This window comes from Hypanus sabinus, chromosome 16 (assembly GCF_030144855.1).
Source record: "Hypanus sabinus isolate sHypSab1 chromosome 16, sHypSab1.hap1, whole genome shotgun sequence".
Taxonomy (NCBI): Eukaryota; Metazoa; Chordata; class Chondrichthyes; order Myliobatiformes; family Dasyatidae; genus Hypanus; species Hypanus sabinus.
Genome location: NC_082721.1, coordinates 81,686,818 through 81,705,641, shown reverse-complemented (window position 1 = coordinate 81,705,641; position 18,824 = coordinate 81,686,818). Strand labels below are relative to the sequence as shown.

General features: G+C 48.0%; 1 protein-coding gene across 8 annotated transcripts in view; it reads right to left on the bottom strand.

The window, feature by feature from the left end:
* Positions 1-1,719: 1,719 nt before the first annotated feature.
* The window catches only part of LOC132406487 (cAMP-specific 3',5'-cyclic phosphodiesterase 4B-like), a 311,131-nt gene continuing 294,026 nt past the window's right edge, over positions 1,720-18,824 (bottom strand). For all 8 annotated transcript variants that reach the window (XM_059992227.1, XM_059992228.1, XM_059992231.1 and 5 more), the window contains 5 exons: positions 18,483-18,582; positions 16,835-16,989; positions 14,225-14,347; positions 12,339-12,521; positions 1,720-5,470 (listed from right to left, as the gene is read on the bottom strand). In XM_059992227.1, coding sequence (XP_059848210.1) covers positions 5,099-5,470; positions 12,339-12,521; positions 14,225-14,347; positions 16,835-16,989; positions 18,483-18,582 — 933 coding nt within the window. In that variant the 3' untranslated portion in view covers positions 1,720-5,098. The remainder of the gene's footprint in view (positions 5,471-12,338; positions 12,522-14,224; positions 14,348-16,834; positions 16,990-18,482; positions 18,583-18,824) is intronic.

The following is an 18,824-nucleotide window of genomic DNA, read 5'->3' as shown; positions in this document are numbered from 1 at the left end:
TGTCCCTCAGGCAGAACAGAACACCTTTGTTCTCACCTCTCCAATAGTTCAGGAACAATTGTGGACGTCAGGAGTGTGTGGAGCAGAAGGATTGTCATGGGTTTGATACTGGGTTGTGGGGAACTTGAGGAAATGAAGTTAGAATTGTTATAATCATGTAACACTTTCCAAACAACTTACATACACAGTACATTGTACAATTATTATAAGAAAATGTGGAGAGAAGGTAGGAAGAGGTTGGAATTGTGCACTGGGATTAGTTTGCATTCTTACAGGGGTACACAGCACTGGTTTGGAGTAACATTATTAATCTGAGACTGATTAAGTTGAATCAGTTGGGGATTATTTATTTTGAGGTACAGCATGGAACAGACCGTCAACCAGTTCCACCGTAAGGCTGCTGAGGGAAGTAGGAGTCAGAGGCAGGCCCATAGAAAGGCGGTCAAAGCACTTGCTAATGCCATCGAAATGAGCAGCCACTGGCTGTGGCTGGAAAGAAGGGATGCTGTCCAGGCTGCCAAGTAACCGTCTAGAGACTAACCATGTGACACACACCCAGGTCTGACCAGCCTGTGGTGGGCCTGCCTCGGCTGAGTGTGTCTGGTGATAAGAGGCCGAAACACCCAGTGATCTTGATGTACACAACTGAAGATGAGTCGTAATGGTAGTAACACCAACTAGTGGTCATCTTTAAGAACTACTTCCACTCAAGTCAAGTGCAGTGCAGCAGCTTTAACGATTGTAACATCCAGTCCTATTAATCAAACCCTAGCCTAATCACTGACAAATTTACAATGACCAATTAACCTAATAACTGGTCTATCTTTGGAATGTGGGAGGAAACCCACATGGTCATGGGAGGAACATACAAACCTGCCTACAGAGGGCTCCGGAATTCCAAAATCCAGTGCCTCGAGCTGTTGTGCTAACCGCGATGCTGTCATGGCACCGCTATTGTCAACGATAATGAAGAGAAGTGGAAAGAGAGCTATGGTTCTGATGTGGAACAGTTCAGCATTTGATTGGTATCGCTATGGATTAGTTTGAGATCAACCCAGGGATACATTAGAACAATGACATTAATTTGATCCTGGAACATGGAAAAAGATTGTGGCAGTAGGATAGGATTATCGGGATTGAGTGTGGAATTGAGATAGGATGGAGGAGTGAGTGTAAAGCTATAGGATCGATACAGGGGTCATGAGATTGGGATTAGTCAGGGATCAATAGAAGGATATGGGAAAGAGCGGGATTAGTTTGGGATTGATACAGGGACACGGAAGAGTGTGATTAGGGATCGATACAGGGACACTAGAAAGAATGGGATTAGTTATGGATCCAAACAGGGAGATGGGGAAAGAATTGGATTCGTTATGGATCGATACAAGGAAATGGGGAAGAGTGGGATTAGGGATTGATACAGGGACACAGGGAAAAGTGGGATTAGTTCAGGATTAATACAGAGACATGGGAAAGAGTGGGATTAGTTTGGGATTGATACAGGGACATGGGGAAGAGGTATTATTTAGGGATCAATCAGACACACGGGAAAGAGTGGGATTGGGGATCATGCAGGGACACGGAAGAGTGGGGTTGGGATCAAGCAGGGACACAGGGAAGAGTGAGATTAGTTATGGATTGATACAGGGCTCTAGGAGAGAGTGGCCACAGGGATAATTTTGTTTTGAAATAAAATATTCACACTTTAAACAACTGTTATCCGTGCTTTTTTATTTGTTTATTGATTTTTGATGTTTGTCATATTTAAGTCCCATATATTGATGGTAAATTTGTGAACACACTGTACACTGATGGACAAACAGGGATAGAGAGGTACTGTTTCGTACAACAAACAGTGTGGCATAGCTAGAACGTGAATCTGGGCCATGAGTTTAGAAACAGTTTACACATGAGCATTACAAATGTACAAAGATTACAATCAGTAATTTCAACTGATTTTTAATACCTTTTCAACATATTTGTGAGATTTGATACTACAATTTACACCAGATCCCGAGGCTGAATGTGGAGAGCTGGGCGTTGAAAGTGCCATATCCTTAACTGTACTTCCTGAGCCAGTAGCCAGCATCCTGGATCTGGAACAGGACAGACTGCGAAGTGTGCAGCGTGTGCACGTGTCTGAGTCTGTGTCTGTGTGTGTGCACGTGCATGACAGAGAGAAAGTGTGTGGGGGGGAGTAAGAGAGGGGGAGAGAGGAAGTGTGTGTGTCTGTATGAGAGAGAGTGAGAGGTAGTGAGTTAGAGAGAGAGAGGAAGTGTGTGAGAGGGGGGAGAGAGAGGAAGTGTGTGTCTGCATGAGAGAGAGAGTGAGAGGTAGCGTGTTAGAGAGAGAGGGAGTGTGTGTGTGTGTGAGAGAGAGAGAGAGAGAGAGAGAGAATGAATGAGTGTGAGTGTGTGCATTTGCTGCACATTTGCCAGCCCTGTTTGTTGGCATTCTTCCTCCCCAGGGTAACAGTTTGCGTTTGCTGGGGCACGTTATCTGGACTTACAACTTCTGACCTCACCACGATCACCTCTTGGTCCTCTCATAGCAACAGTTTTGGAATGAACCATTTACAAACATTACATTATGTACAAATATCAATCAGAATTAAACAGAATAAAACTATGAATAATGAACTCAAAAAACTGTACAAGCTCGTCCTGAGCTGCTGCTGTGGGACCATCGCCAGTGGCCAAACCTCGCCAGCTAAGGTCTCTGTGTTCCTAGAGAGAGGCTCTTCCAAGATCAGGAGCAAGGATCCAGCACCAGAATCGAAAGGAACGATGGAGATCAGGTGGGTGACAAGCCCAACTTCCCTGGAGAGCATGCAGACTCAAGGTGGACTCCGATCCAAAGGGACCTCTATATGCCCTGTGGAATGTGACTCCATCCCTGACACTCTTCTACCCTCCCAGGGTGTGTCCCTCCATCCCTTTCCCATCCTAGGGAAACAACCCCCTCCACTGGAATTGGGATTCCTTCCCAGCTCCTCTTGCAAGGGAGTGAGCACCCCATGATAAATAGTTTAAAAAAAAAACCCTGTAGAAACTAAAAATCGGAATTAAAAGCAGAACCTGCTGGGAAAGAGAAAAATAGTTAAAGTTGCAGGTCAAAGACTCTTCCTCGGGCTGTACAGAATTTGACCTGAAAGGCTAACTCCATTTCTTTCTCTGGTGAATTAACCCTCCTCTGACTGTTCCCTGGATTCTCAATCCCATTTTCTTGGGAGGTTCTGTAATAATTGCCACTGGAAGGCATACTGGCTATGGAGCTTGTCAAGATGCTGTGGCCAAGTCTGAACACTGCACTAGTTTTCAGGACCCTGCAGAGGTTAAACACTCTTTGTAGGCAGGCTGACCTCACTCAAACCTGACTCCCACTCCCACACTACCCTGCATAAATGGCCCTGGGAGAAATGGTGACTGCAGGGATCCCAGCCCACGGGAATGATGGTCTTTGGAGCAGTGCCAGGAACCTGCAGGGACAGCGAGGTGCCTGAGAACATGGCCACACTGGAATAGCTTACCCTTCCATCGACTTCCTCCTCACACCCTGTTCCCAGAGGGCAAAGGTCCTTGACTCAGCACCAATGGAGTCCACCTCCCAGTCTACACTCAGTGGGCCACAAAGTGCCAGAGTTCCCGTCAATCTGGGCAGGCTCCAGCAGCACAGCCAGTAATCACCACGGCACCAGCCGTAGTCTCACCTCCTGCATGGCTGAGGCCAGCTGCAGGCGACGCAAACCAAGATTAAGGCAAAAAAAAATCTGATTGATCCTGACCTTTTGAAGTAGCAAACCAGGAAAGCAGCAATTTCATGTCTGGAATTTAATGACTGGACGAAATAGGAGCTGAAGGGGAGTCCAGAGCTCACCTTGATCCCAGCAATGGGAACAAACACTGGCAATTCTGTCATACACAAGCAGACACACGTGACTTCCCATGCGCCCACATATGAGTTCACGTCTGTTTCTATGTTAGACTTCAGGCCTGTACAGATGCATAGGTATTTCAGTCTGTGTGGAACGCATTTGTGTCTTGTGTTAATGCAAACACGTGCCTATGCACGTATGCATTTGCATGTGTATCTGTGTGCATGCGTGTCGCTGCATGTGTCCCTGTGTGTACATGTGATTATGTCCATGCATGTGTGTTCAGATATGTGCACACACAAGGGATAAAGTCACCTGTGCATTTGGCTGACATACCCATTGGTTAGAAAGTTTGCAGCAGTGAGGGTGAGGACCAGGTGCTGGAACCGACCTCAGTGAGAGCTCTCACCCCACAGGAAGGGTGAAAGGGCCCAGCGACTGTCCCGGTGGAACAACTGGACCCTGGACCAAACCTGATTTCCAGCCTGTCCTGGACGTGAAAATGCAGCGAGTTCCTGGGACACAGAAAAGGGGTGGGAGGCACTTCCCTTCCTATGCCAGACAAACACATCCCAGAACCTCAAAACATAAATTATTAAAAGTCCCAAAGATATTGCGGTATTGTGCAAACGAAGATTGAAGGAAGACTTCACAAACTGAGGAGCAGAGTTTAGTGTTAAACTGGGTCCACTCAAAGCCCCTGGCTACGACCCATTGATCTAACTCTGCAGAATAAATTAGAAGTAAGACTACATAAAATATAACATTAAAAATAAAATAACTCATTGCTTGACTTAACTACGAAGACAAAGCTTGTAGGTAAATCTAGGAAAGGCACTCCCCAGATCGGGCACCCTCTTCAGAATCCTGGTATTGGAGAGAAAGTGACTCCCAGTAAAACTCCACCCCCTCCACCTTCTCTTTCAGTATGTTGGTTTGTGGGGAGGTGGTCGTGGGGTGGGGAGGGGTTGAGGGGCGAGAGTGTGGAACATAAATGCTGTTCTGAAGCCCCCTTCTCTCGCCCCATTACCCGTGCTGAGGTCCAAGGCGGGCAAAGAATGGCTTCCATCTCTGGCCTGTTCCCGCTCGGAGTTTCCTGAGTGTTGGGGGCACACTGATGGCAGAACCCGGCCCGTGGGCCTGGATTCCAATCTACAGTTGACTCGCACGTCTCCAGAAAAAGACAAACTTCATCCGCATGGTCCGTCCCACCAGCTTCCTGGTCTACGATTCCGCAGGGGAAGAGTCCGTGCACTTGGGACCTAACTCCCTCTCCTCCTGTGTCCCTGGGGCGTCAGCCACAGACACTTCCGAATTAATACAGTTGGCGTCCTCTTCCCCCGTGCTGCTTCTCTCCTTGTCCGACGGCTCGGAATCGTCCTCCTCCTCCAGAGTCAGCTCGAACTGGAACTTGTCCATGCAGACCTCTTCTCCCTGGCTGGGATCATCCAGTGGAGGTGAGGGGCTCTGGGGGATCATACCCTGGTACCAATATCGGTTGTCTTCCAGCGTATCCAGGATGTCCTGGGCATCGGGGTGGACCAGGTCAGCCCACGTCTCCCACAGCGGGTGCACAATGTAATCGATGAAGCCCACCTGTGGGAATAGGAGGAAAAAGTCAATTGAGTTTCCCACGCTGTCATCACCTCACCCCAAAGCTCAACTCCATCATCCCCTCCCTTCACTGCCCCAATCAACATCTTCTCACAAACCCTTCCTGTGCACCCCTTCAGGAGTTCACAGTTCTAAGGGACAGTACTGAGGGAGTGTCTCACTGTCAGAGGGACAGTACTGAGGGAGCCCCATTCTGTTAGAAGGGTAGAACTGAGGGAGAGCTGGACTATTTACAAGTGCACATTGCAGATATTAAAGTGAGGCAGTCTGATCTTGTAACTTATGTAGAAATGATAAAGCACATCCTCTAAAATTAATCCTTCTACATCCTTCAGCAGTTTACTGGTCAATGTCACTGTTTTTTTTATGAAGCCTTGTGTGCGAATAGAGTGCATTTCTTTCAACATTACAATGCTGTGGGATACTCTGAGGAAGGCCTGCAAAAGCTCCAGCCCCTGTCTGCCTCTTGTCCCTCATCACCTCAGTGAGAGTCAGGGTGTATGTGAGGGGTTCCTGTACTTCCAGCTTCCTGTCCTGAGTGTTTGCAGAGAATTCCACATTGTCCCTTAAATGGAGACAGGCTTTTGGGGAAAATAAATAGGTCATGATGTAGGGGAGCAGGATGGAGAATGGGCTGCCTTTCAGGAAACTATACACAGGCGACATGGTAATGCAGCAGATAGATAGATAGATCCCAAAGGAAATTAATGTCACAGTAGCATTACAGTGCACAGATATAAATATTAGAGGTTAAATAGAAAGAATAAAAAAAAAGTTACCACAAACAGACTAACGGGAGGGGGGGGGGGGGTCATCATTTCTCCTGCTATAGGTTGACTCATTATAGAGCCCAGGGTAACAATGACCTCACACAGCGCTCTTTGGAGTAGTGCATTTGTCTTCATCTATGACTGAAAGTGCTCCTCTGTTCAGCCAAGGTGGCAAGCAGAGAGTGAGAAAGATTGTCCAGAATTGCCAGGATTTTCCATGGGGTCCTTTGTTGTACCACAGCCTCCAGTGTGTCCAATTTGACTCCTGCAACAGAGCCAGCCTTTCCAATCAGTTTATTGAGCCTGTTGGCATCACCCGTGTTGATGCCATTGCCCCAGCCCAGCACCGGCGACAACAGACTGGTAGAACACGTGAAGGAGAGACCTGCATACTCCAAGGGAGCTCAGTCTCCTCTGGAAGTAGAGGCAACCCTGGCCCCTCTTGTACACAGCCTCGGTGTTAGTGCTCCACTCAAGTCTAGCAATGCTATTGCAGCTCAGGGTGCCAAGAGTTCAGAGTTCAGAGTTCAATTCCAATGTCATCTGTAAGGTGTCTGTACATCTTCCCCGTGGAATGCGGGGATTTTCTCTGAGCACTGCGGTTTCATCGCACTGGTTGACAGGTTAACTTGTTATTGTAAGTTGTCATTGTGATTATGCTAGAGTTAACTCGGGGCTTGCTATGTGGAGTAGCTCAAAGGGCCTCGTTTGGCGCAGTATCTCAATAAATAAATAAATAACAGGTTTTCTGGCAGGTTGTCAGAATGTAAAGAGTGATGTTCTACTGAACTTGTGATGCTGGGAGCTTTGCTCTCTGCCGTTTAAATAAGAACATAAGAAATAGGAGCAGGAGTAGGCCATCGGCCCATCGAGCCTGCCCCGCCATTCAATAAGATCATGGCTGATCTGTCTGTAAACTCAGCTCCATCTACCTGCCTTTTCCCCATAACCCTTAATTCCCTATGTAAAAATCTATCTAACGTTTCTTAAATATATTTAGTGAAGAAGCCTCAACTGCTTCCCTGAGCAGAAAATTCCACAGATTCACCACTCTCTGGGAAAAACAGCTTCTCCTCATCTCTGTCCTAAATCTTCTCCCCTGAATCCTGAGGCAACGTCCCCTAGTTCTAGTCTCACCTACCAATGGGAACAACTTTCTTACTTTTATCTTATCTATCCCTTTCAAAATTTTGTATGTTTCTATAAGATCCCCTCTCTTTCTTCTGACTTCCTGAGAGTATACTCCCAGGGGACTCAATCTCTCCTCACAGGTTAACCCCTTCATCTCTGGAATCAACCTGGTGAACCTCCTCTGCACTGCCTCCAAAGCCAGTATATCCTTCCTCAAGGCAACACGAGTGAATCTGCAGATGCTGGAAATAAATAAAAACACAAAATGCTGGCAGAACTCAGCAGGCCAGACAGCATCTATGGGAGGAGGTAGTGACAACATTTTGGGCCGAAACCCTTCATCAGGAGTGAAGTAACATGGGATGGTCGAGGGGCGATAAGAAGTGGGGGGAGGGATGAAGTAGAGAGCTGGAAAATGATAGGCTGAAAGGAAAGGTAGGGCTGGGGGGAGATTATAGTGAGGGGGGAAAAAGAGAGAGAAAGAGAACCAGACTAAAATTATAGATAGGGATGGGGTAAGAGGGGGGCAGGGGTATCAACGGAGGTCTGTGAGTAGAATGTTCATGCTGGCAGGTAGGAGGCTACCTAGGCGGGAGATAAAGTGTTGCTCCATCAACCTGCGTGTGGCCTCATCCTGACGGTAGAGGAGGCCATGGACAGACATGTTGGAGTGGGAGTGGTCTGTGGAGTTGAAGTGTGTGATCACAGGGAGATTATCCCCCCATCCCTCCCCACCGACCTCCCTCTTGGCATTTATCCCTGCAAACGGAAGAAGTGCTACACCTGCCCCCACACTTCTTCCCTCACCACCATCCCAGGCCCCAGACAGTCCTTTCAGGTGAGGCACCACTTCACCTCCGAGTCAACTGGGGTGATATACTGCATCCGGTGCTCCCGATGTGGCCATTTATACATTGGGGAGACCCGCTGCAGACTGGGAGACCGTTTCGCCGAACACAGGCGCTCGGTCCTCCAGCAGTGGTGGGATCTCCCTGTGGCCACACACTTCAATTCCACAGACCACTCCCACTCCGACATGTCTGTCCATGGCCTCCTCTACCGTCAAGATGAGGTCACACGCAGGTCGATGGAGCAATACCTTATCTCCCGCCTAGGTAGCCTCCTTCCTGCCGGCATGAACATTCAACTCACAGACCTCCGTTGATACCCTTACCCCATCCCTATCTATAATTTTAGTCTGGTTCTCTTTCTCTCTCTTTTCCCCCCTCACTATAATCTCCCCCAGCCCTACCTTTCCTTTCAGCCTATCACTTCCCAGCTCTCTACTTCATCCCTCCCCCCTCTTCTTATCCCCCCTCGACCATCCAATGTTACTTCATTCCTGATGAAGGGTTTTGGAAACGTCGTCACTACCTCCTCCCATACATCCTGTCTGGCCTGCTGAGTTCTGCCAGCATTTTGTGTTTTTATATCCTTCCTCAAGTACGGAGACCAGAACTGCACACAGTACTCCAGGTGTGGCCTCACCAGTACCCTGTATCGTTGCAGCATGACCTCTCTGCTCTTGAATTCAATTCCTCTAGCTTTCTTAATAAGCTGTTGTACCTGCAAGCCAACTTTTTGCAATTCATGAACAAACACTCCCAAGTCCCTCTGCACAACAGCCTACTGCAATCTTTCACCACTTAAATAATAATCTGCCCTTCTATTATTCCTTCCCAAGTGGATGATCTCACATTTACCAACGATTTTCCATCTGCCAGACCTTGGCCCACTCACTTAACCTATCTATATCCCTCTGCAGACTCTCCACATCCTCTGTACAATTTGCTTTTCCACTCAGTTTAGTGTCATCAGCAAATTTTGCTACACTACACTCAGTCCCCTCTTCCGACCCCTGTGGCACAACATTCACCACTGACTGCCAACCGGAGAAACACCCATTTATACCAACTCTCTGTCTTCCGTTAACCAGTCCACTATCCATGCCAATACACTTCCTCCGATTCCATGCATCCGTATCTTATTTATAAGTCTCTTGTGCGGCATCTTATCGAACACCTTCAGGAAATCCAAGTATACGACATCCACCTGTTCCCCTCTATCCACTGCTCTCATTATGTCCTGAAAGAACTCCAGTAAGTTTGTCAAATAGGACCTGTCCTTTCTGAATCCATGCTGTGTCTGTCTAATGGAACCACTCCTTTCTAAATGTTTCACTGTTTCTTCCTTATTGACAGCTTCAAGCATTTTCCCGACTACAGATGTTAAGCTAACTGGCCTATAGTTGCGCATCTTTTGCCTACATCCTTTTTTAAAGAGTGGTGTGACATTTGCTGTCTTCCAATCCGCTGGGATGTGCCCAGAGTTTAGTGAGTTTTGATAAATGATTATCAACACGTCTACTATAACCTCCGCCAATTCCTTCAGCATCTTGGGATGCATCCCATCAGGACCAGGGGACTTATCTACCTTCAGGCCCTCTAGTTTGCTCATCATTACCTCTTTAGTGACAGTGATTTTATCGAGGTCCTCACCTCCCATTTTGTCCATAACATCCTTCTTTGGCATATTAGACGTGTCCTCCACCGTGAAGACCGACACAAGATAGTCGTTCAATGCCTCAGCCATTTCCTTATCACCCAATATCAATTTCCCCTTCTCGTCTTCCAAAGGACCTACATTGACTTTAACTACTCTCTCCTGCTTTATATATTTATAAAAACTTTTGCTATCGGTTTTTAAACTTTGTGCTAATTTACTTTCATACTCTATTGTCCCTTTCCTTATTTCTTGTTTAGTTGTTCTCTGTTGCTTTTCAAAGTTTTCCCAATCCTCCAGTCTCCCACTACTCTTTGCAACTTTGTACACATGAGCTTTTAATTTGATACTCTCTTTTATTTCCTTTGTTATCCAAGGCTGGCTCTCCCCACATTTACTCTCCTTACTTTTGACTGGAATATACTTTTGTTGAGCACTGTGAAAAATCTCTTTGAAAGTATTCCACTGTTCCTCAACTGTCCAACCAAATAGCCTGTGCTCCCAATCCACATTAGCCAACTCCTCTCTCATCCTGTTGTAGTCTCCCTTGTTCAAGCATTAGACACTAGTTTTAGATTTAACTATTTCATCCTCCATCTGAATGTGAAATTCAATCAGACTATGATCACTCTTTCCAAGAGGATCCCCGACTACAAGGTTGTTAATATTACCCGTCTCATTGCACAGGACTGGATCTAAGATGGCATTTTCCCTTGTAGGTTCACCAACATGCTGCTCAAGAAAGCCATCACGGATGCATTCTATGAAGTCCTCCTCAAGACTTCTTTGACCAACCTGATTCACCCAATCTAGGTGGAAGTTAAAATCCCCCCATGACAGCTGCCATTCTGTTACAAGCCTCAGTTATTTCTTGGTTAATTGCCTCTGCCACTGCAATATTTTTATTAGGTGGCCCATAGCCAACACCCACCAGTGATTTTTTTTTTTCCCTTTACTATTCTTAATCTCTACCCAGATGGACTCAACATTCTACTCCGTAGATCTTATATCATCTCTCACAATCGCCCTGATCTCATCCCTAATCAAGAGCGGCACCCCACCTCCTCTGTCTTCCTGCCTATCTTTCCGTATTACCTGATACCCTTGGATATTTAATTCCCAGTCATCTCCACCTTGCAACCAAGTTTCTGTAATGGCCACTAAATCATATGGCTTGGTACTGATCTGTGCCACAAGTTCCCTAACCTTGTTTCTAATACTACAGGCACTTAGATAAAGTGCTCCTATACTAATTGTCCTTTTAGAATCTTGTATCCTATGTGATTTTTGCTTTTTAATTTTATGCACTCTACTCTTACTTCACTAACTCTAGCTTTGGTCTCTGCATCACTTCCCTCTTCGTTTTTGTGTGGGTTCCCCTCCCCCCGACATATTAGTTCAAAGCCTCCCCAGCAACACAAGCTATAAATGAAGCTATAGACGTACGGTTGCTGAACACAGAGGTAAGTGATGACAGGAAATTCAAACGGAACACTGCTAGGTTACTTTGACAGCTTGGCTCAGCAAATATCTGTCAGGTAGAGTATAAAGAGTGAAATGGTCCATTTTGGCAAAAAGATAAAAACAAAACATATTCTATAAATTGCAGAGCTCTGAATCACAGAGGGATCTGGTGTTCCAGTAAATGGTTCACAGAAGGTGCAGCATGTACTGAGGAAAGCAAACAGAATATTTATTGGCAGTGAAATTGAATACAAAAGTCAGTTCATGCTTCGGTTGAATGGAGCACTGGTGAGATTGCATCTGGAAAACTTTATTTTGTTATTCTCCTTATTTAAAGGTGAATTTCCAGGCACTACAGTTCAAAGAAGGTTTACTGCCTTAGGAGGAAAGGACAAAAGGCATTAGTCAGACAGCACGGAGTACTGTGAGCAGTTTCAGGCCCTTATCTAAGACAAGATGTGCTGCCATTGGAGACGGTTTAGAGGAGGATTAGAATAATGATGCTGGGACTGAAAAGGTTAACATATGAAGAGCACTTGATGGCTCTGGGCCTGTACTCACTGGTGTTTAGAAGATTGTGGGGGGTGAATTTGACTAAAAGTTATTGAATATTGAAAGGCCTAGATAGAGTAGGTGTGAATGTTTCCTATAGTGCAAGGGAACTCGCACAGAGGACACAGCCTCAGAACGGAAGGATATAGAATTAGAACAGAGACAGGGGTGAATTTATTTAGCCAGAGGATGGTGAATCTGTGGAATTCATTGCAGTGGATGGCTGTGAAGGCCAAGTCATTGACAATATTTAAAATGGAGGTTCAATGGTTACAAAGAGAAGGCAGGAGAATGGGTGTGAGAGGGATAATAAATCAGCATTTAAGGAATGATGGAGCAAACTTGAAGGAATAAATAGCCTAATTCTGCTCCTATCTCTTATGCCCTAACAGTCTTACACCATACCAATGGATTCAGTGGGAGACACATACCTGGGACTTCTCCACTGACGCAGTGTGTTTATCGCACATCGGGCTGATCTCCATCCCGCGCTCCCGCTCCCTGTCACCCTGGCGGAAGAATTCCTCCAGGATTCGGTCAGTCCACTGCCGGTACAGCTCCAGAGGTTTGGTGGGGTTACTGAGATCAGCACAGTGCACCATGTTCCTCATCACCTGGCAACAGAGACACATCAATACCAGGTTACCAGGGCACATAGTGCAGGCCAGCCAATGGCAGCTCGGTCTATTCTTAGCCCCCGCCCTGCCACAGTCTGTAATGGTTATGGAAAGAACCCCCACCCCCAATGCTGAACTCTTCCAGACACTGGTAAATCCTCAATACTGCCACATCTCATGATACAGACCTGAGCTTTGCCACCACTGTCGATGCTGTTGCCTGAACAGAATGTGTTGCCCTTGAGGTGGTCCCACAGTGAAGATGACGTGGGGTGAGACTGGTCCAGAGCGAACAAGTCAGGGTTGTTGGTCACTTGCAATGGAAAATGCAGATAGTGGTGTCGACTGGTGCACAAGGCCCTCACCATCAATAATGGCGCTGCCCCTGCCCCCTCTAGAAGAAGCCAAGCTCCAAACATCATCCGTCTCTTGGTGACGCGTACTAGGACAGGGGTAAAGGGAGCTTTTTTCTGTACACAACCCACGTCCTCGCTCACAGTTCCGGAAAAATGCAAATGCCTCGGGAAAGATCAGAGGAAGCTTCAGTTGTGTTGGTGTTGACATATCAGGCGTGATCTCCTCAACAGAGGTCAGGACTTTATTCCCTAGAGCTTAGGAGAATGAAGGGAGATTTGATAGAATTATGCAAAATTCTGAGGGGTGTTGATAGGGTAAGTGCAAGCAGATTGCTTTCCATTGAAGTTGGATGAGACTTGAACTGGAGGTCATGGGTTAGGGATGAAGGATAAAATATTGAAGGGGGACATGGGAGCAACATCTTCATTCAGAGGGTGGTGAGGATGTGGAACAAGGTGCCAGCTATCAGGTAAAAGGTACAAGAGCCTCAGGACTTGCACCACCAGCTTCCCCTCAGTTACTTCCCCTCAGCCATCAGGCTTTTGAATAAAAGTGGATAACTACACTTGCCCATCCATTGAGATGTTGTCACAAGCAATGATTTCACTTCAAGGACTCTTTACCTTGTTATCTCATGTTCTTGTTATTTATTGCTGTTTATTCATATTTGCATTTGCACAGTTTGTTGTCTTCTGCACTCTGATCTTTCAATGATCCTGTTACAGTTACTATTCTACAGATTTGCTGAGTATGCCCACATGAAAATGAATCTCAGGGTTGTCTATAGTGACACATAGATACTTTGATAATCAAATTTACTTTGAACTTCTGGAAATTTAAATACCTCCCTTAAGAGTGGAAAGCCTTGTTGAGAAAGTCTTGTGAAAATGGAGGGGAAGTGGCTTGAAAGCTTATGGATGGAGATATAACACGACAGCTATTTCACTGTGCAGCAAGACAACAAAGTGGAAATGTTCCCAGAGGGCGAGCATGGACATAGTGGGCTGAGCGAGCTTGTATCTATCAGTCCTACATTGACTGAGCTACTAACCCACCCATCCATTCCAGCTAGAGCCACTTCTCAAAAACAGTTTCAGCTGTAAGAAATGCAGCGGCACTCCCTGCTCCCATTTCCCCATTCTCCAACAAGACGCAGTTCCAGTAAGTGCCCTCTCTCAGGTCATGTCACTTTCTCTGACAAGATTACTCCCTCTGTCTCCAAACAGAGTTGCTAGTCACTACTCCAGAATGGTCCACACGCCTTTGTCTTTCCCCCACGTCGTCTCTCTCTCTCTCTCATGCCTCCCCCAAACCCACCCAGAGTCTCCTGACACAGTCAGTACCTGGATCCTGTCCGTGTAGTTATCAAGCAGCAGCACCCCCGAGCTGGTGACCTTCTTTGTCTCCACCATGGTCTTCAGGTCTGCGAGGAGAGTCATGTGTTTGGACATGTCCGTCGCCAGGACCTGCACATGGGACACACAAGCACCCACAGCTCAGTCACTTCAACTTTCACCCAAACGTCACAACATCCTGGCTTCCGGGCCATGGACCCCTACCATTAACCGAGAGGACTGTGGACCCTTGCTCTGGATGGCTTCCAACCCACAGCAATACAATCAGGAAATTTACTCCAGTGAAGCTTTGAGTCTACGTGAAAGCTGGCACCAGAGGACACACTGCTCCTTGTTCTGCATCTGCAGCAGAGAGGGGCTCCCTCAGTACTGCCCACCTCACGGTATGGTGTGCCTGATATGGCTGACTGACTGTGCAGGGATACCCCTTCGGTAAAACTCATCCCAGAGTGCAGCACTCCACCAGTACTGTGATGATATCCCAGTCCAGCTTCTGCTGGGGATGTGATTTCCATGGTGGAACACTTGCTGTACCCAGTCCCCGAGACACTGTGATCTAACGCAGTGTGGAGCTTCCTCAGCATCACCCCCTACATAGAACTAAGTACTCCCCCTCCCACAGTGTGAAGCTCCCTCAGTACTCCCCTCCCACAGTGTGAAGCTCCCTCAGTACCCCCTCCCACAGTGTGAAGCTCCCTCAGTACACCCCCTCCCACAATGAGCTCCCTCAGTGCCCCCTCCCACAGTGTGAAGCTCCCTCAGTACACCCCTCCCACAGAGCTCCCTCAGTACACCCCCTCCCACAATGAGCTCCCTCAGTACTCCCCCTCCCACAATGTGAAGCTCCCTCAGTACTCCCCCTCCTGCAGTGTGAAGCTCCCTCAGTACACCCCTCCCACAATGAGCTCCCTCAGTACTCCCCCTCCCACAGTGTGAAGCTCCCTCAGTACACCCCTCCCACAATGAGCTCCCTCAGTACTCCCCCTCCCGCAGTGTGAAGCTCCCTCAGTACACCCCTCCCACAATGAGCTCCCACAGTACTCCCCCTCCCACAGTGTGAAGCTCCCTCAGTACTCCCTCTCCCACAGTGAGAAGCTCCCGCAGTACTCCCAGCCCTGTAGTGTGGAGCTCCCTCAGTATTCCCCCTCCCACAGTGTGAAGCTCCCTCAGTACTCCCCCCTCCCACAGTGTGAAGCTCCCTCAGTACTCCCCCTCCCACAGTGTGAAGCTCCCTCAGTACACCCCCTCCCACAATGAGATCCCTCAGTATTCCCCCTCCCACAATGAGAAGCTCCCTCAGTATTCCCACTCCTGTAATTTGAAGCTCCCTCAGTACTTCCTCTCCCACAGTGAGAAGCTCCCTCAGTATTCCCACTCCTGAAATGTGGAGCTCCCTCAGTATTCCCCCTCCCACAGTGTGAAGCTCCCTCAGTACTCCCCCTCCTGCAGTAAGAAGCCCTCAGTACTCCCTCTCCCACAGTGAGAAGCTCCCGCAGTACTCCCAGCCCTGTAGTGTGGAGCTCCCTCAGTATTCCCCCTCCCACAGTGTGAAGCTCCCTCAGTACTCCCCCTCCCACAGTGTGAAGCTCCCTCAGTACACCCCCTCCCACAATGAGATCCCTCAGTATTCCCCCTCCCACAATGAGAAGCTCCCTCAGTATTCCCACTCCTGTAATTTGAAGCTCCCTCAGTACTTCCTCTCCCACAGTGAGAAGCTCCCTCAGTATTCCCACTCCTGTAATGTGGAGCTCCCTCAGTATTCCCCCTCCCACAGTGTGAAGCTCCCTCAGTACTCCCCCTCCTGCAGTAAGAAGCCCTCAGTACTCCCCCTCTCACAGTGAGAAGCCCTCAGTACTCCCCCTCCCACAGTGAGAAGCCCTCAGTACTCCCCCTCACACAGTGCAAAGCTCCCTCAGTACTTCCCCTCCCATAGCGTGAAGATCCCTCTGTACTCAAACTCTTCTCAAGCTTCCAGCCGGGTACAAGTATCACTTGTAACCAACATTTCAATGACAAGTTTTGCCATCTTCGTCAGGGATGATGCCTACGCATGTCTAGTCTATACACCCCCCCACCCCCCCCCCCCCCGGTCGTCCATCCCTCCTGATTGGTTAGTCCTCAACCAATCGGGTTTCTGCTCTGCCACCTTGTTTTAAATTGTATTCCTGTTCTTACACAATTGTAAACAAGATGGGACAGCAGAAACCTGATTGGTTGAGGACTAACCAATCAGGAGGGATGAATGACAAGGGTATAAAATCCACCAGACTAGACATGGCCAGGCATCATCCCTGATGAAGATGGCAGAGTTTGTCATCGAAATGTCAGTCAAAATCGATACTTGGGCTCGCTGGAAGCCCAGGAAGAGTTTATATGTCATATACGCACAGAAAACACTAAATCCTTTCTCCCTCAGTACTTCCCACCCTCTGCAGTGTGGAGCTCTCTCAGGACTCCCCCACCCCAGAGTGCAGAGTTCCCTTGGTACTGTATGAGGGGCCATTTCTTGGGCTGTGACCCCGGGACAGCTCTGTACAGGGTGGTGGCGGTGGAGGAGGAGGGGTATCTGTTGCCAAACCGAGCACTGCAGGCACTCACCATGTCGATGACCATTTTGCGGAGACTCTGCCTCTGCCGTTTGGGAAGGTTCTGGAAGATGTCGCAGTTTTCCTCCTGGAGGAGTTTGAAGCCCACAGCCAGGTGGTGGTTCTCCAGCACGGACTCATCGTTGTACATCAGAGCCAGCTCGGAGTCTGAGGGACAACAGAACTGTGAGTCCAGGGCAGGCACGGAGGAGGGAGAAGCCTGCACCCCTCTCCCCCACCCCCAGCTCCGACCCGCGACCAGCAGCAGCAGCTGAACCGAGTTCACCTGGGAACTCCGAGCAAGCCATCGGTTCAAGCCCTGCTCTGCGACATCATGAAGACGCTGTGCCTGGTCAGTATCGGTCATAAGGACAGGGTCAAGTGGGACCTGTTAGAAAGACTTTCCCCATCCACAGTTGTACACTCAGCCAGAAGTGCAGAGGGAAATGACTCCTCCTGGTCAACTCCCTGTTTTCAAATGATAGTGTACCCAGTCTTTCAGCAGTTCAGGTAAAGGAAACTCGCCCTTAACAAATACACAAGTCACTGTCAAAAGTTGGAGATTGCTACAGGCCACTGCCTGTGAGGAGTTTGTACATTCTCCCCGTGACCACATGGGTTTCCTCCGGGTGCCCTGGTTTCCTCACACAGTCACCGGTTGGGAGGTTAATTGGTCATTGTAAATTGTCCCATGATTAGGCTTGGGTTAAATCAGAGGATTGCTGAGCAGTGTGGCTCGAAGAACTGCACCTCAATAGATAAATAAGCAAATAATAAAAATAGTTCTTCCAGAATTTACTTGAGAGGAAAAAAACTTAAATTAACAAAAGAAGAAAGTTCTGTCAGTTTCTGTCAAGAGTTCACATTCTGGGAAATCACAGTAACGCTAGTTTTCTGGGAACAACCCCTCAGGGGGTGCACAGTGTTTCCTCGTGCCATAAAAGGAAGCCATTTGGCCCATCAAGTCTATGACAGCATACTGAGCAATCCCTTATACCACACATCTTTCCTCTCTCTCATATGCCCATTAGCTCTGTCCAGATTTTGTCACTCACCCACACAAGGGCGGGGGGGCATTTACAGCAGCTAATTAACCTCCCAACCCACACGTACAGGGGAAGAAGCTCTTGCTGTCATGGGGAGAACATGCCAACTCCACACAGATAGCACCCGAGGTCAAGGCTGAGCACAGACTGCTGGTTCTGTGAGGCAGCAGCTGCCCACGCAAGGATCGGGGCTCTCGAGGAGAAAGGTGACTCCCTCCAGCAGAACATAAGCACCTGCTGGACAAAACTCCATTCAGATGCCAGGCAGGGCACCAATGGAGAGATTACATAACTGGACTGCTAACTTAGATGTTAAGTGAATAAACTTCAGATGCTGAAAACCTGAAATAAAAACTGAAAATTCTAGAAACACTCGGCAGGTCAGGCAGCATCTGTGGGCAGAGAAACAGCTAATATTTCAGGTTCAGCATTCCAGTTCTTTCTAGTATTTTCATCTTCTCTAGAGGGCTGGAGTAGCAACCCAGCTAACAGTACTGAGCCTCTTTCCTTCACTGTACAGCCTCACCGCCTCCCCGGAGCAACCAGAGGCAGGAATAAATACCCAGAAACCACAAACAGGTGAAACCTACTCTCCATCCCAGATCAGATACTCACTGGTGTTGATGAGGAACTGATTGGAAACTCCCGGATGATCCACATCGTGAATGGCTGCAGCGAAGAGTGCAGCCAGGGTTTCTAGGTCGGTGAAGACAGCCTGTAATAGACGGTGGAGACAGGCAGTCAGACGCACGTCCCACACTCTGCTAACTGCCGCTGAGCGGGAAAGCAAGCTCTGTGCCACGTGCTACAGCAGCACCCACCTGACTGGTCAGCTGGGATTTTAAGGTATTGGTGATCCGGAGTCCATCGACAAGGGGAACAGTGGAGGCATATTCAATAGCCATGTTCACACAGGTAAGTACCCAAATGGGAAGGGGGTTGAAGGGCCATGAGTTT